This window comes from Ranitomeya variabilis, chromosome 4, assembly GCF_051348905.1.
Source record: "Ranitomeya variabilis isolate aRanVar5 chromosome 4, aRanVar5.hap1, whole genome shotgun sequence".
NCBI lineage: Eukaryota > Metazoa > Chordata > Amphibia > Anura > Dendrobatidae > Ranitomeya > Ranitomeya variabilis.
In genome coordinates, this window is record NC_135235.1 from 654720326 (window position 1) to 654745871 (window position 25546).

The window sequence follows — 25546 nt, forward strand, 5'->3', positions numbered from 1 at the left end:
CAAGACATCATTTTTGATTAACAAATTTTAATTTTCAAGTAAAACAATTCCCAAATCATGGTTATGAAAATTCTTCTCCGCTGTATGAGCTTGTTGATGTTTTACAAGAGTTGTTTTGAGGACAAAACTTTTCCCACATTCAGACCCTTGCTTATATCATATGTGACTGTTTTGATGTCTAAGACAATGTGTTTTCCGTGTAAAACATTTCCCACATATTAAACATGAATATGGCTTTACCCCTGTATGAATTCTCTGATGTGAAACAAGACTTGATTTCACTGTAAAACATTTCCCACATTCTGTACATGAATACGGCTTCTCCCCTGTGTGAATTCTTTGATGAATAACAAGATGTGATTTGCTTCTACAATGTTGTCCACATTCTGAACATGAATATTGCTTCTCCACTATATGAAATCGTTCATGGGTATCAAGATCTGATTTCTGCTTAAAACAATTCCCACATTCTGAACATGAAAATGGTTTCTCCCCTGTGTGACTTCTTTGATGTATAACAAGATAGGATTTCTGCTTAAAACATTTTCCACATTCTAAACATGCAAATACCTTTTTCCCTATGTGACTTCTCTGATGTGTAACACAATTTGATTTCACTGCAAAGCATTTCCCACATTCTGGACATGAATATGGTTTCTCCCCGGTGTGAGTCCTTTCATGTGTAATGAGAGTTGATTTTAGATTAAAATATTTCCCACATTCTGAACATGAAAATGGCTTCTCCCCTGAGTGACTTCTTTGATGTCTAACAAAATCTGACTTCATGTTAAAACATTTCTCACATTCAGAACATGAAAATTTATTTTTTCCTGAACTAGCTTTTTGATTTTTAATATCCTTTCTGTGACTTTTATTTTCTCTAATAATCTGTGGTAAATCATAAGAAAAGGACTGAGTAAAAGAATTTTTGAAGTGAAGGGCTGAAGATATAACTGGGATAATGCAATCTTCTTCATATGTATTTTGTTTGGCATAAAGATCATCTGATTTCAAATCTGAAGAGGCGAGAAGTCCCTCTAATCTCCCGGTAAAATCATCTGCCAAGAATAAAACTATATTACTTTTTAAATAATAAAACCTTAAACATAATATATTTTTGTAATCGATTTAGCATAACATTTCCATAAAAATGCAAGTCATGTAGCAAAATGCAATTATTCACTAAGACAGTCATGTTCTTACCAGAAGCTGCAGAGCAAGAACCAGTAGATAATGATGTTAGGCTTGACTTTATTGAGACCACCATTTTCATAGGTTAATGTTTCAGTGTCCCTCTTACCGCTATTTTGTAGTAAGACACTCAGAGGAGAATTTTAGGGGCCTGTTAGTCTGTAATATTAGGTGGTATCTTTCTATCTAATTTCTTGACAGCTACATGCATTTTTGTGCAGAATGAAGGAGCAGAATGGTCATGGAGCCATGACTTTAGAGAACGAGTAAGACTGGGTTAGTATTGTTTTAAAAACCTTTAACTTTTCCACAGTAAAAAGTAGAGGTTTTTTTTAGAGCATGTGATAAAATACTAAAGCAAGCATTAGGCTACTTTCACACTTCCGTCTTTTCAGATCCGTTGCAATGCATCGTTTTGGGAAAAAAACGGATCCTGCAAATGTGCCCGCAGGATCCATTTTTTTCCCATAGACTTGTATTAGCGACGGATCGCGACGGATGGCCACATGTTTCGTCCGTCGTGCACTGGATCCATCGTGTTTTGGTGGACCGTCGTCTGGAAAAAACGTTCAATGTAACGTTTTTGTCTGCATTGAAAACACGTACAGCGACGGATCCTGCGGCGTCCGTCGTTGGCTAGAATGGAAGCCTATGGGAGCAGGATCCGTTGCTGTCCGTCAAATGACGGAATCCAGCAACAGATTCCATTTTTTTACACTGAGCATGCCTGGAAGGAAACTCAGGATCCATTTTTTACAATCTGAACAGGATCTGTCTTTTCAACACTTTAACGGATTGTGACTGATTCTAAAAGACGGAAGTGTGAAAGTAGCCTAAGTTGCTAAATGGCGAGCAGGATGTTCAGCAAGTTATCACTGATCACTTGCCTACACACACACACTTTCATGTCCCCAAATTCCCAAAAATCTGAAGTATAGATGAATACACTAAGTACTGCTGAATTAATTTTCATGTATCGTAAAATAGCAGGTGACATTACAGTCTCATGATCAATGCTGTAGGACATAATATAGTGTTTACAATTGTGTTATTAAAGCAAACCTGTAAGCAGGATTTTGCTAAGTAAACTACAGGCATTTTGAGGTTGGCAGTGTTAAACTGATTAAAATGATACCTAGGGTGAAGAAATCCATCTTGTGGTTCTTGTGTAATCAGTGTTGGAAGTTTTTAGTTAATGATATGCCCGTGCTCTGGGATGGGACACTAGGCAGAGTCTTATGTTCCTGCTCTAAGCCAGAGAAATCAAGGAAAGACCTGCTCACAGGAAGCCCAGAGGCACAAACAGTCTGTCTTTCTCTCTGTCTCTATGATAAGGAACATGTTTATGCTTCGGGGCCTTCACCCTCCAAAAAACTTGTAATCCACTCATCAGTTTCCAACTGTGCACAATTATATTACTTGAAAGGGTTGGAGGTATATACAGTCATAGCCGAATGTGTTGGAAACCTTGAAATTGTTAAAGAAAATGAAGTTCTTCTCCACGAAAATTATTGCAATTACACATGTTTTGTTACACACGTTTATTTCCTTTGTGTGTATTGGAACAACGGAAAAAAAACTGAAAAAAGGCAAATTTACATAATTTCACACCAAACCCAAAAATGGTCTGGACAAAATTGTTGGCACGATTCCAGAATTGTGGGTAAATCACTTTGTTTCAAGCATGTGATGCTTGTTCAAACTCACCAGTTGCAAGTAACACATGTGGGCTATATGAAAATCACACCTGAAACAAGATAAAAAGGAGAGAAGTTGACTCACTCTTTGCATTGTTTGTCTCTGTGTGCCACACTAAGCATGGAGAACAGAAGGACAAGATGAAAACTGTCTGAGTAATTGAGAACCAAAATTCCTGAAAAATATCAACAGGTTACAACTCAATATCCAGAGATCTGGATGTTCCTTTGTCCACGATGAGAAACATAATCAGGAAGTTTGCAATCCATGATATTGTAGCTTAACACCTTGGAAGTGGAATGTAGAGAAAAATTGAGGAAAGGTTGCAACGCAGGATAATCCGGATGATGGATAAGCAGCTGCAATCATGTTCCAAAGAAATTCAAGCTGTCCGGCAGGCTCAGGGTACATCAGTGTCAGTGCGTACTATTAGTCTACATTGGAATGACATGAAATTCTATGGCCGGAAACGTAGTAAAACCTCACTGAGGACACAGAGTCATAAAAAAGCTAGACTGCAGTTTTCCAAAATGTCTGTGAGTAAGTCAAAATCCTTCTGGGAAAGCATATTGCGGACAGATGATATCATGATTGATGTTCTGTACCAAAAAGCTCTTTCTACTGTTTACCGAATACGTAATGAGGCCTACAAATAAAATAACTCAGTACCTACAGTCAAATATGATGGAGGTTCCAAGATGTATTGGGATTGTTTTGCTGCATCTGGCACTGGGTGCCTTTACTGTGTGCAAGGCATCATGAAATCTAAAGATTAACAAAGAATTTTGGATCTCAATATAGTGCCTAGTTTCAGAAAGCTGGGTTTGCGTCCTGGGTGTCCCAGCAGGACAATGAACTCAAACATTAATTGTAAAGCACTGCGGAATATGTTGGCGCTATATAACTAAAATTTGTATTATTATTATTATTATTATAAACATAGTTCAAGAAGCACCCAGAAATGGATGGAAACAAAGCACTGGAGAGTTCTGAAGTGTCCAGCAATGAGTCCGGTTCTAAATCCCATTGAACACCTGTGGAGATATCTTAAAATTTCAGTTGGGAAAAGGCACACTGCACATATGAGAGACATAGAGCAGTTTGCAGTAGAAGAGTAGTCCAAAATTCCATCTGAGAGGTGTAAGAAGCTTGCTGATGGTTATAGGATGCGATTGATTGCAGTAATTTATTCTAAGGGGTGTACAACCAAATATTAAGTTGAGGGTACCAACCAATTTGTCTGGCCCATTTTTGGATTTTTGGTGAAATTATGACCAGTTTGTCTTTTTTTCTCAGTTTCTTAGTGTTGTTCCAATACACACAAAGGAAACAAACATCTGTATAACATGTGTGTGTAATGTGTGTAATTGCAATAATGTTCTGAGAGAAATACTTTATTTTGTAGACTAATTTCAAGGTTGCCAACACTTTTGGCCATGACTGTAGTTACGATCAGGGTTGTCACACCTTAAACCTCTACAGTAGTCTACCATCATGTTTGTGCTGATATCTATGTTCTATGATCCTGATGTCTTGGTGAAAGCTTTCTCCTTGTTCTTCACTAATAGCTTCAAGATTGAAGGAGAAGTAGTCCAGGTGGCTATGAAGGAAGTGAAATTTGATATTCATGTTAACTCTTTGTCCATGAAAAGCTATCAACAAATTTTGAACTAAAAAGTTAGAATTTTCAGCCCTAAAGTTGCCAATAAAGTCTGTAAAAAACAGATCATGCATCCTTTTCTATTGTATTAAGGAATTCTATGTCTTTGATTAGAAGCCTAATTTGCGACTGTGATGGGTGATATGCTATGTGGGTATCATTTTTGTGTATATTTATATTTTACTTATTTTCATGGTGTTCTCTTGTAGGATGAGTTATTTGCCATCTGATATTCTCCCCATAGTTCTGTATTGTTATCTCTCCACAGAGTCAGTGAATAATGTTGTTTGCTAATATGCTAATGACATGTTGACCTAGCTTGTTGAAACAATGAGCCCCTGCAACCCACCCCCCCCAACCTGTGAATGAGAGGGACTTGAAAATATTAGGGAGGTGAGACAGAGATCAGATCCTGTGTGGAACCATGATGTGAAGAGGATATCAGAGAGAGAAAGAAGGGAATATGGACTGTTATCCTCTGTGCTGGATTGTTGGACTTTTATTCTGTAACTGAACTGCATTCGTGTTCTGGAATATTTTATCCTTTGTGTGGTGGATTGTATATGGACCTTTCGTACTTTTGCCTAAATAAAGGTCTTGGGATTGTTCACTCTTCGCTGGCTCTGTTGATTGTGTGGTACCGGAGAGGGACCCTGTGACAGCGACTATCAAATAAATATGCCATCTTTCAACTTCTCATGTGAAAGAGCAGGAAATTTGGTACAGATGTACTTGAAGCAATCCAAATCCCTAACAAACTGTTTCATGAGTGGCAATTTTATATGGGGGTAGCAACGCTTTCTGAGGATTAACAAGTGGTTAATTTTTTATGTTCTTTTCATTAATCTTAAATTTCTCCCTAGCAGGGCACTCTTTCTTCGTATAATGTTCTGCCTTTGTTCGGATATCCCAAAGGCACAAGAAGTAAGGAAATTTTGTGTATCCACCTTGTTGTCCTAGAAGAATTGATATAACCTTCAGGTCGCCACATAAAATTCAACAATGATCATTTTATTTGATTTTTTGGAGAACGGTTCTCATGCAATCATAAGTTTCTTTCATATTTACAAAGTAAGCAATAGGAATGAAAGCTAGTTTATTGCCAATATGAAGCAACACACACTTAAGATTTCTCTTGGAACTGTCAAATAGCCTTCATTCTTCAGTTAGATAACCATCACATCTCACTGACTCAATAAGTCTTTCGACGTCGATGCAGCAAACATAGCTGGCACCTTCTGGCATCAATCTCTGAGGCCATAAAGGCTTCATTGAGGTCTTTGCAAAAATTGGATTGAAAGCATTCATAGTCGTTGGAAATTTCCAAAGTAGTGTATATTGGTTCAAGAACTTTGTCACAGGAAGCAACCGGTCTTAGAGCTGAGGGGAGATTTGGGTACTGGATTACATCATAAGAATCACATAGTACAGTCTCCCCACTTGCACCAACATTATGTTGCACACCCCTGCTACACACTTCACCCCTGGTACACCCTGAGACCAAACACAGCTTTGCTACCTGGCTCTTACTAGCTATGCTATTTATCTCCCCACTTTGTCTCAGATTGAGACCCTGGAGGGCGTTCGGTACATTCCAGAGATCTCGAAAATGTAATTGGTGTATGACCGGGACATACAATAAGTTCATATTCTCCTTATGAAATAATAGCTGACTCAACAAAGCAGTTAGACTGAATGGTATTCATTTTGCAAGCAAGCCTTTTGTTCTGAGCTTAGCTGGCTAAAGTGTGAGATCTGTCACTCAAATGATTGACATGAAATTACACCTCCAATATTCTTCACAGCCTGTATTACTTACCATGCAAAAGTAGCAGTCATCAACATGGTTTTGAGGCTCTCACAACACTATTGGAACGCCAAAGCTGATAATTTTGCTCTCACACTTAGTCTACTGTCTCAGGTTTTCCTCGAAATATGCATGGTATGCTATAGGGTATGTGCACACGGTGCGGATTTTGCTGTGGATCCGCAGCGGTTTTGACGCTGCTGATCTGCAGCTGTTTTCCATGAGTTTACAGTACCATGTAAACTTATGGAAAACAAAATCCGCAGTGCACATGCTGCGGAAAAAAACACACAGAAACGCTGCGGTTTACATTCCGCAGCATGTCAATTCTTTGCGCGGATTCCGCTGCGGTTTACACCTGCTCCAAAATAGGAATCCGCAGGCGTAAAACCGCAGCTGGAATCCGCACAAAAAACGAAGCGCCTGCGCTGTAATTTTTTTTTTTCGGGCATGCGCAGTTGCGCTGCCCTTCGAACTTACAGCACAGGCGCCGGGGATGCCAATAAAGGAAGAAGAGGCGGCGACCGGCGTGCAGAGGCCATGAGTGACGGCTGTGGTGCGTCTGTGTTAGGGTGGAAAGACCTGCCCCCAGGTCTAATTCGAGGTATGAGGGGGCATATTATAAAAGTGATTATTGCAGCGTTTGCCGGAACCCGAGCTAAAAGAGCCACCTTGACAGAATACAGCATTAGTGCTGCACAAGGTGGCTCTTTTAGTTAAAAATGCCTGGGGGGGTGACAGGTTCCCTTTAACCCCTTAATCCCATCTGACGTACTATACCGTCGAGGTGGGGTGGGCCTTAATTCCCACCGACGGTATAGTACGTCATACTGTTTAATGCGACATCGCGACTTAAGTCGCGGTGATCGCATTAAATTGCCGGTGCCATCTTACCTGGATGAAGATGGCGCCGACATCCCCGGGCCTGGCTCCGCCCCCCAGGCCTCTGGATCGCTGTGATTGGCTATTCAATTCTGAACAGCCAATCACAGCGTTCCTCATTGTTTCAGCCAATCGGAGCGGCTGAAACAATGAGGTCGCAGGCTAGGATCGAGTACCGATGTACTCGATCCTAGGGCCGGTGCCTGGCAACGCCAGGCACCGGCACAACCCCCCCGGATTGGCGCGATCGCCGATCGTATCGATCGCGCCAATTGCAAGGCACAGCGGCGGTATTACCGCCGCTGTGCCCTGCTGTACTGGCCTGGATCGGTGCTGCAATAGCACCGATCGTAGGCCAGAGCCTAGTGCAGGCCCAGCAGGGCCTGCAGGAGCTGATTGGCGCGATCAATGCGATCGACGATCGCGCCAATCACAGGGCACAGCGGTAATACCGCCGCTGTGCCCTTCTGTACCGTACGCCCTGCTCCCTGCTGTCCCCCGGTGTAGCGGCCTGGATCGGTGCTGCAATGGCACCGATCACAGGCCAGTGATTAGTGCAGGCCCAGCAGGGCCTGCAGGTGCTGATTGGCGCGATCGATGCGATCGACGATCGCGCCAATCACAGGGCACAGCGGCGGTCACGTTGTGACCGCTGTGTGTGCCCTGCTGGTGACCTGGCAGTGACCTGCCTAGGATAGGAGAGATCCAAGGCAGTTGCCATGGTCACCAAGCCCTGCAGGGATTGGTGGGATCGATGTTATCATTCGATCCCACCAATGACAGCTCACAGCAGCGGTGTGACCGCTCTGTGACCTGTCTGTCACCTGCAGGTGACCTGTGTGACCGCTCTGCAGGGGTCCTCACTCTAGCTGAGGGACTCCTGCTGAGCGGTCACACAGCCAGATCCTGTCTTGCTGGACCTTGTGGTGCTACAGAAGCCTGTAACACCACAATCCCCTGCGATACAAAAAAAGCGAAAGAAAGAAGAAAGAAAACCAAAGAAAGAAGAGAGACTACAAAAGGTAAGTGCTAACAGCCCCTACCCGGTCTCACTTCACCCCCCCATCCCCCCCTCCATCCATCCCCCCCTCCATCCACCCCCCCATCCCCCCCTCCATCCACCCATCCCCCCCTCCCCCCTTCCCCCCCTTCCCCCCTCTTTTTTACCCCCTCCGTCCCTCTTTGCGTCGCCGCCGTGCGCACTTTTAGCAGCCGCCGAGCGTTGATTGGTGACGCACAGGGCCGTTTCTTCAACAGGGCGGGCAGGGCGGCCACACGGGGCGCCGTGGGGCCGGGGGGCGCAGGAGAGGCCTCGGGCCCCGGTGGTCCCCTGCCCGCTGCTGCTGCTGTTTAAGGGCTGTCAGGGGCGCGGATGCCGCGCTCAGTGCTGAGCGCGGGCGCGCCCTGCCCGAACTCAGCTGCAAATCTGACAGCTGAGCGGTCAGATCATCGCCTCGCGTCGCCGCGCCCCCCCCCCCGCACCGCACATAATGGTTGCGGCCACCTCGGCGCCGCCACTCACCTCCGCTCCGCGCTGGATGAACAGCGAGAATGAACAGCCAGGATGAGGCAGCTCGGCCACTCCCACACTGATAGCAGGGGCGCCGCGCTCTCGGCTGAGCACGGGCGCTCCCTGAGACAGTGATCAAAGAGCTAAGCACACACACTATCACTGTCAGACTAGGCTGCCTGGCTGTTGCCAATTTCAATGCTGGACAGGACAGGCTGCAGTCTAGTCTGACAGTGGTAGCAGTATAGCAAAAATGCCCACCCCCTGCCTATGGATTAGTCCTTCCCTTCCCAGCAGCCCCATTTAGAAGTCTGAGCGCGCTCAGACTCAGAGGGCAGAGGGCACTGACACACTGAACAGGTGAGGGGGTCTGAGGGATGGGATGGGTTGGGCTAGCCTTTTTTTTTGGATGGGGACCCCCACACCTGCCCCCCCCCCAACCACCCTTGGGGCATGCTGATTTGGCATGCCCCACAGCATGAAACCCGGGAGGGGGCCCAGCTGACTTACCTCATCTTTGGCAGTCTGGTGGCATCCTCACCCAGCGCACTCTTTGCACCAGACAAACATTTCAACATTCTGCTTGTATGATTGCATAACATAAAATGATATCTTTTACTGTCAAATTTTTGTCTTTTCTTTTTAAAGACCAGTTATAATGCCACCTCCTAAGCCTTCAGGAGCACAATTTCGAAAAAGAAAGCAAAAAAAGAAGAGTGAAGATGCAAAAGGTGCAAAATTAATGGCAATGTACTTGCAGACAGAAAGTGCAGTACCACACCCAGGATATGTTTCTTCAGAAATGGAACCACAAGGTTCAGGCTCTCAAAGTCTGAGCTACTTTTCACATGAAGAACGTGATCCCAAATCTGGAGATGAACATCACAAATCAAGAATGATGTCTTCAACACTGGAGTCTGAAACATCTTGTTCAATAAATACATCTGAAAATGAGCAGACTGCACCTAAACCTGCAGAGGCTGTTACAGCTGTGTCATCGCATGAGTCTGGAAGTACAAATGATGTTCTTTCTACAGACATTTCCGAAGATAACTCAGAGTGTTCAAATAAGGATGTCTTTACCTATAAAGATATAGCATTGTGGCCAAAACCAATCAAGGGTCAAGTAAAAGACCATATTGTCCTCCAAGGACCACAACCTCTGCCTGCCTCTGATTTCATATACCCCAGGGACAATGAAAAGCGTCATTTTTCCTCATTTTATGGATTCCTTGTGCTGCCAAATCGAGAGAAGGTACCCAGACGATGGCTACAATATTCTGTTTCTGCAGACAGAGTGTACTGCTTCTGCTGTAAGTTGTTTGATCACAATCCAAAATCCAAGCTTGGGACTATAGGCATCAGCAACTGGGCACATATTGGGGAATACCTATCTACACATGAATTGTCTGCTGCACATGTAAATTCACGTCATGCATGGATTGATGCACAGAATAATCTTAAAAAAAATACAGGAATTGATAAAGATTTGCAAACCCAGATTACACAGGAACATAACCGCTGGCGAGAAGTGTTGGAAAGAGTTATGGCAGTAACTGTATACCTGGCAACCAATAATTTAGCTTTTCGAGGATCGTCAAATACATTGTTTACACCAAATAATGGACATTTCCTTGGGCTTATAGAGCTTCTTGGAAAATTTGAACCAGTAATGAGAGATCATTTAAAACGAATTACTTCCCAGGAAATCCATACACATTACTGTGGAAATTTAATTCAAAATGAAATTATCTGCTTGATGGCCTCTCAGGTGAAGAAATGTATTCTAGAAAAAGCCAAAAGATCTAAGTATTTTTCAATAATGTTGGACTGCACACAAGATGCAGGTCACACTGAACAGTTGTCATACACCTTAAGATTTGTTGATATAGATGATGATCACGTAGCAATAAAGGAACATTTTATTGGCTATCGTCCTGCTACTGATACATCTGGGGAAAGTCTCGCCAATCTCCTTTTAGAAGAGATTAGTAAATGTGACCTGGACATGAACAATTGTCGAGGACAAGGATATGACAATGGTGCCAACATGATAGGCATGCAAAAAGGAGTTCAGGCTAGAATCTTAAAAAAATATCCTCGGGCATTTTTTAACCCCTGTGGATGCCATAGTTTAAACTTGGTTATAGGTGACGCTTCCAAATCATCGGTAAAATCTGTAAATCTGTTCGGTGTGTTACAAAGGCTTTATAACCTGTTTGCATCATCTTCTAAACGATGGTGTATAATAAGTGAACATGTGAAGCATCTTACGCTGAAGAAGGTATGTGCTACTCGTTGGGAATGCCGTGTTGAAAGCTTAAAGGCAGTACGCTATCAATATCCGGAAATTCACGAGGCTCTCCTAGATTTGGAGCAAAAGGTTGATGATCCCACTCTTGCTTCTGAAGCAAAGTCACTGTCAGTGATGTTGGAAGACTTTGCCTTTCTAATCACACTGGTAGTATGGTATGACCTTTTATTTCAGGTACAAATCGTAAGTAAATCTATGCAGTCAAAAAATATGGAGATGACTCGATGCAACGATTTGTTGAAGAAGTGTACCATATTTGTAAAAGAATATCGTGATTCTGGCTATGAATCTGCAAAGACCGTGGCCACTGAAATGGCTACAGACTTGGGCATCGAAGCTAAATTTACAATAAATAAAAGGCCCAGTAAAAAAAAAAAATTGTTTGACTATGAAAGTCAGGATGAGTTAATTACAGATGCAGAGCAACATTTTAAGATTTCTGTTTTCTACCCTCTTGTAGATAACATGGTTGCATCACTGGAGAGGCGTTTCTCACAACTGTCTGAGCATAATAAATGTTGGGGCTTTCTATACAACATTAAAGATTTGCCAGAAAAAGAACAACTTAAAAATATGTGCAAATCGTTGGAAAATATGCTAAGCCATACTGCAGAGGTAGACAAACTACAATGTGACATTGACGGCAATGAATTGCTGGAAGAATTAAAACATATTCAGCCAATGATTTCAAATTCTTCTATAACACCACTGGAGGTTTTGAAGCACATAAATTACACGCACTCTCATGACCTGTTTAAAAACATATGGATTGCCATGAGGATATTACTAACTATTCCGATTACAGTTGCAAGCAGTGAGAGAAGCTTTAGCAAACTGAAGCTGATAAAAACATATCTTCGTACCACAATGACAGATGAGAGGTTATCATCTCTTGCTATTTTATCAATAGAAAATGAACTGGCAGAAAAGCTGAATTATTCGGAAGCTATTAATGCTTTTGCAGCGGCTAAATCTAGAAGAGTCAGTTTCTCATAAATCTGCAACCTACAATTTTTAGGATCTGTTTCCAAAATAATTAATAGATATTATTTACCTACAACTTTGTTCTCACCGTTAATAATTAGCATACTTGTCCCTTTTCCCCAAGTTCTATATAAGTTAAAGGCAAATTATAATTTATTAAAAAAAGGGAAGATACAAGCCTGCTCTCTATTTATTACTCAAGCCCACAAAAATAATGTTTATTATTTTCGGTGCCGGGGGGGGGGGGGGGGGGGGGGAGAAATTTCCTACTCTCGCCCTGTGTCATTTTTGGGCTAGAAACTGCCCTGGTGACGCAGTTCACTGATCAACACTCGTGCTCGCTTTTTTTTCAGCAGCCCCCTTTGCCCAATTCCGTACACCCATCCCGCAGCCGCCAAACTTTGATAAGTGACGCAGTTCACTTATCAGAGCTTGTGCCTGCCGTTTTCCTTTTTTTTTTTCACCACACCTGTGCGCACACCCAGCAGCCGCCGAACTTTGATAAGTGACGCGGTTCACTTATCAAAGCTCTCGTGCCTGCCGTTTTCTTTTTTTTTTTTTTTACACATCCCCGTGCGCTCACCCAGCCTCCGCATCTGACCCTTGCCTTCCTTTTCTTTTTTTTTCATCACATCTCCTGGCGCTCACCCCGCCGCGTCTAACCCGTGCTTTCCTTTTTTTTTTTTTTTTTTCCCCACATCTCCGTGCGCTCACCCCGCCGCATCTAACCCGTGCTTTCCTTTTTTTTTTTCCCCACATCTCCGTGCGCTCACCCCGCCGCGTCTAACCCGTGCTTTCCTTTTTCTTTTTTTTTTTTTTTTTCCCCACATCTCCGTGCGCTCACCCCGCCGCATCTAACCCGTGCTTTCCTTTTTTTTTTCCCCCACATCTCCGTACGCTCACCCCGCCGCGTCTAACCCGTGCTTTTTTTTCTTTTTTTCTCACATCCCTGTGCACGCACCCAGCAGCCGCTGAACTTTGATAAGTGACGTGGTTCATTTATCAGAGCTCTCGTGCCTGCGTTTTTTTTTTTCACATCCCCGTTCACACACCCAGCAGCCACTGAACTTTGATAAGTGACGCGGTTCATTTATCAGAGCTCTCGTGCCTGCGTTTTTTTTTTTTCACATCCCCGTTCACACACCCAGCAGCCGCCAAACTTTGATAAGTGACGCGGTTCACTTATCAGAGCTAGGGCCTGCTGTTTTATACTTTTCTTTCACAGGTATTTTTTTTTTCCTTTAGCTTTTTCTTTTCAGAGTAGTTTGCACCAAACACTATCCCCCCACACTTACACAGTTACCAATAAAGTGCACCCAAGCACCACACTTACAAAAAAAATGTCCCGCTCATCTCGTTCGTCCCAACAGCGCTATTCAGCGGAGGAGGCATATTCTTTCCTTGCCTCCGACACTGATAGCGAGGGAGAGGATCCCACTTTTCTTTATTTTTCTGATTCTTCCTCATCCTCTTCCCACTCCTCATCTTCCTCCTCCGGCCCTGCGGAACCGCCACGCAGACGCCGCAGGACAGAAGATGAGGCTAGGCCCATCGTTGATGAAGATGAAGCGCCCACCATTGCTGAAGACGAACCAGCGCACCCCACTGCGGACCCCATATGGACCTCGCCACCTGAAAATTACGAGCCACTGATTCCTGATTTTGTGGCAGAATCAGGAATCAAGTTTGACACCACCGGCCTCACAGAACTAGACTTTTTCAAAGTCTTTTTCTCTGAGGCTTTCGTCAACCTCATGGTGGAGCAAACTAATCTGTATGCTCGGCAATTTTTGGACCAAAACTCGGGTTCATCATATTCTAACTGGTCTCCTGTAGACGCAGTTGAAATGATGCAGTTTTGGGGCCTGGTCCTCCACATGGGGATCCTGAAGAAGCCTGAACTTCGGCAATATTGGAGTGTGGATATTTTATATAACACTCCAGTATTCCGAATGGTCATGACCCGGACGCGCTTTGAGGCCATCCATAAGTTCCTGCATTACAACGATAATGCACGGTGTCCCGCACGTGATGACCCCAACTTTGACCGTCTGTTCAAAGTTCGGCCGGTCATCGAACACTTCAACAAAAAGTTTGCAGAAGTGTACGTGCCTCAAAGGGACATCTGCGTGGATGAGTCCTTAATTCATTTTAAGGGGCGGCTTAGATTCCGTCAATACCTGCCCAGCAAGAGGGCCAGGTACGGAATCAAACTCTACAAGCTGTGTGAGAGTACCTCAGGGTACACCCACAGCTTTAGAGTCTACGAAGGGAAGGACAGCAGGATTGAACCGCCTGAGTGTCCTTCTATCCTGGGAGTGAGTGGGAAAATTGTGTGGGATTTGGTGCACCCACTGCTGGATAAAGGTTATCACCTCTATACCGATAACTTTTATTCCAGCATCCCACTCTACAAATCTCTCTTTGCGCGAGGTACCGCAGCTTGCGGTACTGTCCGCAAAAATCAGAGAGGCCTCCCGAAGACGCTACTTGGGCAGATTCTCAGAAAAGGCGAGAGCAAAGCCCAATGTAGCGACCACCTGCTGGTTGTCAAGTACAAGGACAAAAGGGATGTCCTTCTGTTGACCACCATACACGGTGATGGCAGCGCCCTCAGCACTGTACGGGGTACCTCTGCACAGGTCTGCAAACCGGACTGTGTACTGGGGTACAACAAAAACATGGGGGGCGTTGATCTCTCCGATCAACTCCTCCAACCATACAGTGCTTTGAGAAAGGCCAGGGTGTGGTGCAAAAAGCTGTCCGTGCACATCGTACAAATGGCAATGCTCAACGCTTTCCTGCTGTCACGATGTGCACGCAACACCGATACGTCGTACCTTCATTTCCAGGAGGTAGTGGTTAAGGCCCTGATGTTTGGCACGAGGGAAGGAGCGGGCTCCAGTACTTCTGGAACTGAAGGTGCACGTGTCGTACCAGGCCAGCATTTTCCTGGGGTGGTCCCGCCAACTGAAAAAAAAGGTAAGCCGCAAAAAAGGTGCCGAGTGTGCTACAAAAGAGGAATTCGAAGTGACACCATCTATCAATGCGACACCTGCCCCGACAAACCTGGCCTGTGTATGAAGGATTGCTTTAAATTGTACCACACCTCCATGCACTACTAATTTACTTTACAGGAAATAGAATAATTCCAAAGTTGGCACATCTAGGTAAGTTCTCTGGGGGTCTACTTTCCAAAATGTTGTCACTTGTGGGTTTTTTTCCTGTTTAGGCACATCAGGGGCTCTGCAAACGGAACATGACGCCCGCAGACGATTCCATCAAAGTCTGCATTCAAAAACGTCAGTACTTCCCTTTCGAACCCCAACGTGTGCCCAAACAGTTTTTTCCCACATGTGGGGTACCAGCGTACTCAGGGCAAATTGGACAACAACTTTTGTGGTCCAATTTCTCCTGTTACCCTTGGGAAATTAAAAAATTGGGGACTAAAAGATCATTTTTGTGGGCAAAAAATAGGATTTTTTATTTTCCCGCACGGGCGGTATAAACTTTAGTGAAACACTTGGGGGTTCAAAGTTCTCACCACACATCTAGACAAGTTCCTTAGGAGGTCTAGTTTCCAAATTGGGGTCACTTGTGGGGGATTTCCACTTTTTAGGCACATCAGGGGCTCGTCAAATGGAACGTGACGGCTGCAGAAGATTCCATCAAAGCCTGCGTTCCAAAACGTCACTACTTCCCTTCCGAGCCCTGACGTGTGCCCAAGCAGTAGTTTTCTCCCACATGTGGGGTACCAGCGTACTCAGGGCAAATTGGACAACAACTTTTGTGGTCCAATTTCTCCTGTTACCCTTGGGAAATTAAAAAATTGGGGACTAAAAGATCATTTTTGTGGGCAAAAAATAGGATTTTTTATTTTCCCGCACGGGCGGTATAAACTTTAGTGAAACACTTGGGGGTTCAAAGTTCTCACCACACATCTAGACAAGTTCCTTAGGAGGTCTAGTTTCCAAATTGGGGTCACTTGTGGGGGATTTCCACTTTTTAGGCACATCAGGGGCTCGTCAAATGGAACGTGACGGCCGCAGAAGATTCCATCAAAGCCTGCGTTCCAAAACGTCACTACTTCCCTTCCGAGCCCTGACGTGTGCCCAAACAGTAGTTTTCTCCCACATGTGGGGTACCAGCGTACTCAGGGCAAATTGGACAACAACTTTTGTGGTCCAATTTCTCCTGTTACCCTTGGGAAATTAAAAAATTGGGGACTAAAAGATCATTTTTGTGGGCAAAAAATAGGATTTTTTATTTTCCCGCACGGGCGGTATAAACTTCTGTGAAGCACTTGGGGGATAAAAGTGCTCACCACACATCTAGATAAGTTCCTTAGGGGATCTAGTTTCCAAAATGGGGTCACTAGTGGGGGGTTTCCACTGTTTAGGCACATCAGGGGCTCACCAAACGCGACATGGCGTCCAATCTCAATTCCAGCTAATTTTAGCTTGAGAAAGTCTTATGGCGCTCCTTCCCTTCTGAGCCCTGCCATGCGCCTAAACAGTGGTTCCCCCCCACATATGGGGTATTGGCGTACTCAGGACAAATTGGACTACAACTTTTGTCGTCCAATTTCTTCAGTTACCCTTGTGAAAATAAAAAATTGGGGACTAAACCATCATGTTTGTGGAAAAAATAGGATTTTTTATTTTCACGCACGGGCGGTATAAACTTTGGTGAAGCACTTGGGGGATAAAAGTGCTCACCACACATCTAGATAAGTTCCTTAGGGGGTCTAGTTTCCAAAATGGGGTCACTTGTGGGGGGTTTCCACTGTTTAGGCACATCAGGGGCTCACCAAACGCGACATGGCGTCCAATCTCAATTCCAGCTAATTTTAGCTTGAAAAAGTCTTATGGCGCTCCTTCCTTTCTGAGCCCTGCCATGCGCTCAAACAGTGGTTCCGCCCCACATATGGGGTATTGGCGTACTCAGGACAAATTGGACTACAACTTTTGTGGTCCAATTTCTTCAGTTACCCTTGTGAAAATTAAAAATTGGGGACTAAACCATCATGTTTGTGGAAAAAATACGTTTTTTTATTTTCACGTACGGGCGGTATAAACTTCTGTGAAGCACTTGGGGGATAAAAGTGCTCACCACACATCTAGATAAGTTCCTTAGGGGGTCTAGTTTCCAAAATGGGGTCACTTGTGGGGGGTTTCCACTGTTTAGGCACATCAGGGGCTCACCAAACGCGACATGGCGTCCAATCTCAATTCCAGCTAATTTTAGCTTGAGAAAGTCTTATGGCGCTCCTTCCCTTCTGAGCCCTGCCATGCGCCCGAACAGTGGTTCCGCCCCACATATGGGGTATTGGCGTACTCAGGACAAATTGGACTACAACTTTTGTGGTCCAATTTCTTCAGTTACCCTTGTGAAAATTAAAAATTGGGGACTAAACCATCATGTTTGTGGAAAAAATACGTTTTTTTATTTTCACGTACGGGCGGTATAAACTTCTGTGAAGCACTTGGGGGATAAAAGTGCTCACCACACATCTAGATAAGTTCCTTAGGGGGTCTAGTTTCCAAAATGGGGTCACTTGTGGGGGGTTTCCACTGTTTAGGCACATCAGGGGCTCACCAAACGCGACATGGCGTCCAATCTCAATTCCAGCTAATTTTAGCTTGAAAAAGTCTTATGGCGCTCCTTCCCTTCTGAGCCCTGCCATGCGCCCAAACAGTGGTTCCGCCCCACATATGGGGTATTGGCGTACTCAGGACAAATTGGACTACAACTTTTGTGGTCCAATTTCTTCAGTTACCCTTGTGAAAATTAAAAATTGAGGACTAAACCATCATGTTTGTGGAAAAAATACGTTTTTTTATTTTCACGTACGGGCGGTATAAACTTCTGTGAAGCACTTGGGGGATAAAAGTGCTCACCACACATCTAGATAAGTTCCTTAGGGGGTCTAGTTTCCAAAATGGGGTCACTTGTGGGGGGTTTCCACTGTTTAGGCACATCAGGGGCTCACCAAACGCGACATGGCGTCCGATCTCAATTCCAGCTAATTTTAGCTTGAAGAAGTCAAATGGCGCTCCTTCCCTTCTGAGCCCTGCCATGAGCCCAAACAGTGGTACCCCCCCACATATGGGGTATCAGCGTACTCAGGACAAATTGGACAACAACTTTTGCAGTCCAATTTCTCCTGTTACCTTTGGGAAAATAAAAAAAATGTTGCTAAAAGATCGTTTTCATGACTAAAAAGTTAAATTTTCATTTTTTCCTTCAACATTGCTTTAGCTCTCATGAAGCACCAGAAGGGTTAATAAACTTCTTGGATGTGGTTTTGATCAGCTTGAGGGGTGCAGTTTTTAGAATGGTGTCACTTTTGGGTATTTTTTGCTATATAGACCCCTAAATGTGACTTCAAATGTGAGGTGGTCCCTAAAAAAAATGGTTTTGTAAATTTTGTTGTAAAAATGAGAAATTGCTGGTCAACTTTTAACCCTTATAACTCCCTAACAAAAAAAAAATTTGTTTCCAAAATTGTGCTGATGTAAAGTAGACATGTGGGAAATGTTACTTATTAAGTATTTTGTGTGACATATCTCTGTGATTTAAGGGCATAAAAATTCAAAGTTGAAAAATTGCAAAATTTTCAAAATTTTAGCCAAATTTCCATTTTTTTTGCAAATAAACGCAGGTAATATCAAAGAAATTTTACCACTATCGTGAAGTACAATATGTCACGAGAAAACAATGTCAGAATCGCCAAGATCCGTTGAAGCGTTCCAGAGTTATTACCTCATAAAGGGACAGTGGTCAGAATTGTAAAAATTGGCCCGGTCATTAACGTGCAAACCACCCTCGGGGCTTAAGGGGTTAAATTTGCTGCGACTTGTAAGCCATTTGAACGACTGCTTATACAGCGATAAAATTCTGAAGGCGGCAGTTTTTAACTGCTTATTAAGCAGTTTTCTTATTAATTAAACTGATTGAATATTCAGCATTTCTTTTTGCGTATTCAGCATATCTAATATAACTACTATACATAACATTACATTATTACTGTAAGCGTGCCTTCCTAAACATTGATTTGCGGAAAAATCAAACGTGACTGATGGAAACGGATGTGAATTTTGGATTCAGCATACCAAAATTCATAAAGATCACATTTTCTTGTAGTCAACAAAACTTATGTTTAATCTGGATGTAATAAATTATATCCAGATTTAATTAGCATTTTGGTTGAACAACATAAAATATACAACTATAAACAGCGACAACAGCATAAAATTCTTGCATCTGGAGAATGAGAAGAATCTGTGACTTCTCTACATTTAGTGGTTCCTACTCACCTGGGTAGTCATATGTAGGAATCTCCTCTTTACACCACGCATCACCCCACACATATGTAGTATTAATATGGGTCAGATCTTCACCCTGAAACAAATATTGTAAAAGTCACAGCTACATGGAGAAGTCACATCTATGATCAGCTCTAATCCTGCCATCTCCACCGTCCTCATAACACAAGTATAAAACATATAATACTGGTGGATAAAACAAGACTGAACACAAGACCTTCACAGCCGTCTACAGATCATAGGAGAGATCTCATGAAACCTTCTCTCCATCTACCTGATGATCCTGAAGAACATTGGGATTTTCTGGTTTACAATCCTGTGGAAGAAGAGGACAAGGACATGTCTTTGGTGTTGTCCTCTTACTAGATAGAGCTGGAAGAAACACATACAGGGACTGAATTAATTCTTTACATAGAGATAATTATAGGTCGTGTGTATTTAGTCCTGTCTATTACCTGGTGATGTGAGGGGCTGGGGAACCTCCATCATGACGTCCTTGTACAGATCTTTGTGTCCTTCTAAATACTCCCACTCCTCCATGGAGAAATAGATGGTGACATCCTGACACCTTATAGGAACCTGACACATACAACAATACCATCATCCCCCCGATCCCTTCATAGTATTATTTCCCAGCATCCCCAGCAGTGTCACCTCTCCAGTCAGCAGCTCAATCATCTTGTAGGTGAGTTCTAGGATCTTCTGGTCATTGATGTCCTCATATATCATGGGGTGAGGTGGAGGACCCGTGATTGGGCTCAGGGGTCTTCCCCATCCCTCAGACACAGGGTCCTGACAGCGCTCACTAGAGGTCTTCTTCACTACTGTGTAATCCTGGTTGTGGAGAGACACATTAATAAATCTCACTACAGACATTTGCAGAGTCCTCACCTCTCCAGTTCTGTCCATCTGTTATTCCCATAGATAAGAATGATGTAATGTGATGTCATCAGAATCTCTCACCTCTCCAGTAAGCCGGAAGAGGATCTCTAGGGTTAGGTGTAATATCTTCTCCACCATCCTGTCCCTTTCCCTATCCATCCTCGAAATTAAGTTATATAGAAGATCTCCACTGAGAGGATCCGATATTGTAGGGACCTGAAGGGGGAGATGATGAATTGATGTAACAGCATAAAGTTCCCAACTAATAATACAATTACTGGTGATAATAAGGGGATAGAACGCAAAACTGATTGGTTGCAGCCTTTACACTCTTGTCAAACTGAACTGTAAAAACTTAAAATCATTCATGCTTTACTCAAGTATCAAAGGACAGTCAGGTGAGTGCCAGGAGAGACAGTACCAACATCAAGGGGAAAAAAAACAGTCTGGGAAGTGAGTGTACTTTTTTTTTTCACAGTATAAAATCCACAATTCTCCTACAATGTGACGTCTTCTGTGTTTTCTCCATATTCTGCCTCACAATCTCCTCAGTGTCCCCAGTACAGGACCGACACCACAGACATTTCATGGGCAATCCCTTTATTCTAAACTATTACAGCCAAAATGAGGGAAATTACAGTTTTTACATTTCCCAGATTTCTACGGAGAGAAAAAAACCCAGAGAGAAAGCGTCATCTGTCCCCAAACCAGAGTGACCTCCCCTGTATACATGAGCACATTCAGCATTATATTAATGTAGATTAGGGGCAGACATACCGCCGGCGCAGCAGGTGCAGCTGCACCATGGCCCGTAGGTGGAGGTGGGCCCCTGCAGGGCGGCTAATAGTGACCACAATCTGGCCTGTTTTTTGGCCTCGAGGCTCCATGGGGCCCATAGCCAGATTGCCCTCATGTACGGTGGGCAGGGAACGATGCAGGAGAAAATGGCAGCACAGCAGATCTGCAGGGATCTGAATCAGCCGTGCAGCTGGATGACATCAGCATTCGGTGCACGCCTGTGTCAGAGAGAGAGAGAGCTGCCTAACGTGCGAAGAGGTGAGTGGTGTGTTTTTCATTTTTTAACAACAAATTTAGGGGGGTGGAGAGGGAAATGACAATGATGGAGGTGGTGGGGGAGAGTGCAATGATGAAGGTGGTGGAGAAAGCAATGATGGAGGTGATGGAGGGCAATGATGGAGGTGGTGGAAAGGACAATGATGGAGGTGGGGGGAGAGGGCAATGATGAAGGTGGTGGAGAAAGCAATGATGGAGTTGATGGAGAAAGCAATGATGGAGGTGGGATAGAGGGCAATGATGAAGGTGGTGGAAAAAGCAATGATGGAGGTGATGGAGGAGGCAATGATGGAGGTGGTGAAGAGGGCAATGATGGAGGTGGTGGAGAGGGCAATGATGGAGGTGGTGGAGAGGGCAATGATGGATGTCATGGAGAGGGTAATGATGGAGGTGTTGGAGAGGGTAATGATGCAGGTGGTGAAGGAAATGAAGGAGGTGGTGGAGAGGACAATGATAGAGGTGGGGAGAGGGAAATGATTGAAGTGGCAGGGAGAAGTCAATGATGGAGGTGGAGGAGAGGGCAATGATTGGGGTGGTGGGGAAGAACAATGGGGTGGTGGTGAAGGCAATGATGGAGGTGGTGGGGGAGAACAATGATGGAAGTGGTGGAGAGGGAAATGATGGAGGTGGTGGAGAGGGCAATGGGGGTGGTAAAGAGGACAATGATGGATGTGGGGGAGAGGACATTTGTTTGCTCCTGAATGATATAGGATACAGGGATTGGGATGGGAGTAAGGGAGACTTATAATAGACTTATGAATGGGGAAGGAGGTCATTAGATATGGATGTAAAATGAACTGGGTGGTGAAGGAGGGTGCTAGGCCACTGATAGTGTCCTCCTCATCTCACAATTCATTTTGATGCTATCGGGGACTTAAATTTATTGGGGAGTGGGAGAGGCGAGGGTAATGTGCATTGGATGCTTTATAATGAACTGAATGGTGGGAACAGACTTTGTCAGGGACTTATAATGAATTGAGAGGTGGTGGAGGATGCTCAGTACCTGATAATGTTTTTTCCCACCCCCACATTCATTATGATGCTATGGACTAATAATGAATGGGGGGACACAGGACAGGGAATAAGGCTATGTTGCACTTGCTCTGGATTTGCAGCAGAAAAATCTGCTGCATGTCCTAATGTGTTGGCAGGGAGAACGCTGAGTAAAACACATTTATTTTTTGCAACGTTATTGACATGCTTTTGTTGCTTAATTTCCCCTACTCATTAGTATTGGTGAAATAAACTGCAAGAATTTATATTATGCAGATTTTAATCTGCTGCAAATCTGCAAGTAAAAAATAAGCAACGTGTGCATAAGACTTCAGGGATCTTATTCACTTTTCCTGTACTGTAAAACCTTGCATATATTCCATGTGCACATAGCCTTACAGGTAATGGGGGAGAGTTACAGACTGAATAATTTATATTATTGGGTGTCAGAGATTATAGTTAATGGGGGCACAATGCTGCTTATCACTTTATATTTTTAATGGTGTGTGGCTAATAGCACATTAATGATGGGGAACATATCTGTATTCGGGGGGAAACACAGGTATGTATACAATGTATGTGACCTTGTTATTTTCAAGGCTGTGATGATCATGGTGACAAGTCGAGTCGTAGCGGAGAGATGTCCACATGCAGGTCTGACCAGAAGAATAAACAGGAGAAAGCGGCTCTAATCAGACGAGACGTCAGCAGTAAGTGCCTGGATGTAAATATTATTCTGTATCTGTTCTGTGTGATTTGGAGTGATTATTTTTTTTGTAAAATACCTTATTCTACAGTCTCACATTTGTGTGAAATGTCTGTGTTTCCAGGTATCTTTTAGCATAGCAGATGGCACACAGACTCAGAGTTTTATAGGTCCATTCACACATACATGAAAATCACTGATCTGAGAATGAGGTCCGTGAGGTCATAGAATGTTCTGTTCTGATCCGATTTTGAGGATCAGAATAAGACATGCTCAGTGCATCTGTAAAAGCAGACAGCACACCGACACTGAACATGGATACAGGAAAGTAGCCTTATTATGTATAGCACAGTCCCTTAGTATATAGTGTACTCACTTATTATGCATAGCAGCCTCTTTATAGTGTACTCACATATTATGCATAGCAGCCTCGTTATAGTGTACTCACTTATTATGTATAGCAGTCCCTTAGTATATAGTGTACTCACTTATGTATAGCAGAGTCCCTTAGTAAATAGAGTACCTACTTATTATGCATAGCAGAGTCCTTTAGTATATATTGTACTCACTTATTATGTCTAACAGTCTCTAGTATATGGTGTACTCACTTATGTATAGCACAGTCCCTTAGTGTATAGTGTACCACTTATTATGCATAACACTGTCCTTAGTTAGATAGTTTCGTCTTTTATTATCTATAACACCATCCCTTATTACATACCATCCTCTCTAGTTATATATGGTGCCGTCCCTTATTATATAGCTTTCTCTGCTATTATGTACAGTGCTGTCCATTACATAGTGTATTCTTGTTATTTTTGTTATTCACATTACATAGTCCCCTCTCTTGTTAGATATCAAATGATGGCTGATGGAGCTGGTGACCTGACGACCAGTCCAACAGCCTCTTCCATTAGAAAAGAAACTTTCCCATGCTCCATCAGCCGTCATTGCATTATACATCTAACAAGACAGAGCTCTATATAATCTGATATGTAAGGGACGGTGCTGTACATAACAAGAGAGGGCACTGTATAATAAGGGATGGTAATATACATAATAAAGGAGACTATGTAATATATACATGTATGTGTGTGTGTGGCTATATTTATTTCTGTAGATTTGTCACCATAAAACGAGGGGGCCCATATGCACATGGCAGAGCTGGGGCAGGGGGCACTATCTCCGGGAATGGAGGGGTTACTGCCCCCTGCCCCCGCCCAGCAATGGGGAATCTCCAGCACCTACCTCCACCTGCAGAGCCGCACACCACATATATGGCTGTTCTGTGCGCACAGGACCTGGGATGAGGTCACAGGAGGGGAGGAGTCAGGGGTCACATGATCAGGGGCCTCAGTGTATGCAGGACTCTGCTGTGCTGGTTGTCATGGAGCTGGATGAGGGGAAGTTTATGTGTGGGGTCAGGAGGGGTTTACAGTGTGAGTGTAGCAGAGCCGTGTGTGTACGAGGTGTATGGAGCGGAGCAGTGTGTACGAGGTGTACGGAGCGGAGCCGTGGGTGTACGAGGTGTACGGAGCGGAGCCATATGTGTACGAGGTGTACGGAGTGGAGCCGTGTGTGTACAAGGTGTACGGAGCAGAGCCGTGTGTGTACGAGGTGTACGGAGTGGAGCTGTGTGTGTGTACGAGGTGTACGGAGCGGAGCCGTGTGTGTACGAGGTGTACGGAGCAGAGCAGCATGTGTATGAGGTGTGCGGAGCGGAGCCGCGTGTGTACAGGGTGTACGGAGCAGAGACGTGTGTGTACGAGGTGTACGGAGCAGAGCCGCATGTGTACGAGGTGTACGGAGCAGAGCAGCATGTGTATGAGGTGTGCGGAGCGGAGCCGCGTGTGTACAGGGTGTACGGAGCAGAGACGTGTGTGTACGAGGTGTACGGAGCAGAGCCACGTGTGTACGAGGTGTACGGAGCAGAGCCACGTGTGTACGAGGTGTACGGAGCAGAGCAGCGTGTGTATTAGGTGTGCGGAGCGGAGCCGCGTGTGTACGCCAAATTAACTAAAGCTCGCCGTCTGGGCCAAAACGTACTGCTATTAAAAATTATTTCTAAACTTGACCTTAGAGGGGCTTACAAATTGATACGCATCAATAAGTGTGATGTGTGGAAAACTGCGTTTTTAACGTTCGAGTGTTTATTTGAAAACCTTGTCATACCATTTGGGTTAACCAACGCAGCAGCAGTATTTAAAAACTTTTAATGATTTGAATGTTTTTTTCTGATTGGATTGGGAGATTTACCTTAATGATATTTAATTTTTTTCACCTGATTTGGATTCTCCCCAGGTACATACCCATGTGGAATTACAAAGATTGAGGGAGGAATCTTTGTTTGCTAAAATCAAATTACCGTATATACTCGAGTATAAGCCGAGATTTTCAGCCCAAATTTTTGGGCTGAAAGTGCCCCTCTCGGCTTATACTCGAGTCACAGTCTGTGGCAGGGTCGGCGGGTGAGGGGGAGAGAGCGCTGAGGCATACTTACTTAGTCCCGGCGCTCCT

General features: G+C 44.0%; 1 protein-coding gene across 1 annotated transcript; it reads right to left on the reverse strand.

The window, feature by feature from the left end:
* LOC143767490 (uncharacterized) lies at positions 1–24321 on the reverse strand. The gene is made up of 7 exons (XM_077255878.1): positions 24278–24321; positions 20338–20472; positions 20029–20208; positions 19830–19953; positions 19649–19746; positions 19366–19450; positions 1–1058 (listed from the first exon to the last, which is right to left on the reverse strand). Exons 1-7 carry the CDS (start codon positions 24302–24304, stop codon positions 157–159), a joined length of 1551 nt encoding a protein of 516 aa, XP_077111993.1. The 5' UTR covers positions 24305–24321; the 3' UTR covers positions 1–156.
* Between the last annotated feature and the right edge of the window lie 1225 nt (positions 24322–25546).

Excerpts from the sequence above, each read along its gene's own strand:
- LOC143767490 (XM_077255878.1), bottom strand. The coding sequence starts at position 24,304 with ATGTGGTGTGCGGCTCTGCAGGTGGAG. Across the intron at positions 20,209-20,337 it reads TCTTCCGGCTTACTGGAGAG|GATTACACAGTAGTGAAGAA; the intron begins GTGAGAGATTCT and ends CTCCACAACCAG. Across the intron at positions 19,747-19,829 it reads CCAGCCCCTCACATCACCAG|CTCTATCTAGTAAGAGGACA; the intron begins GTAATAGACAGG and ends TGTTTCTTCCAG.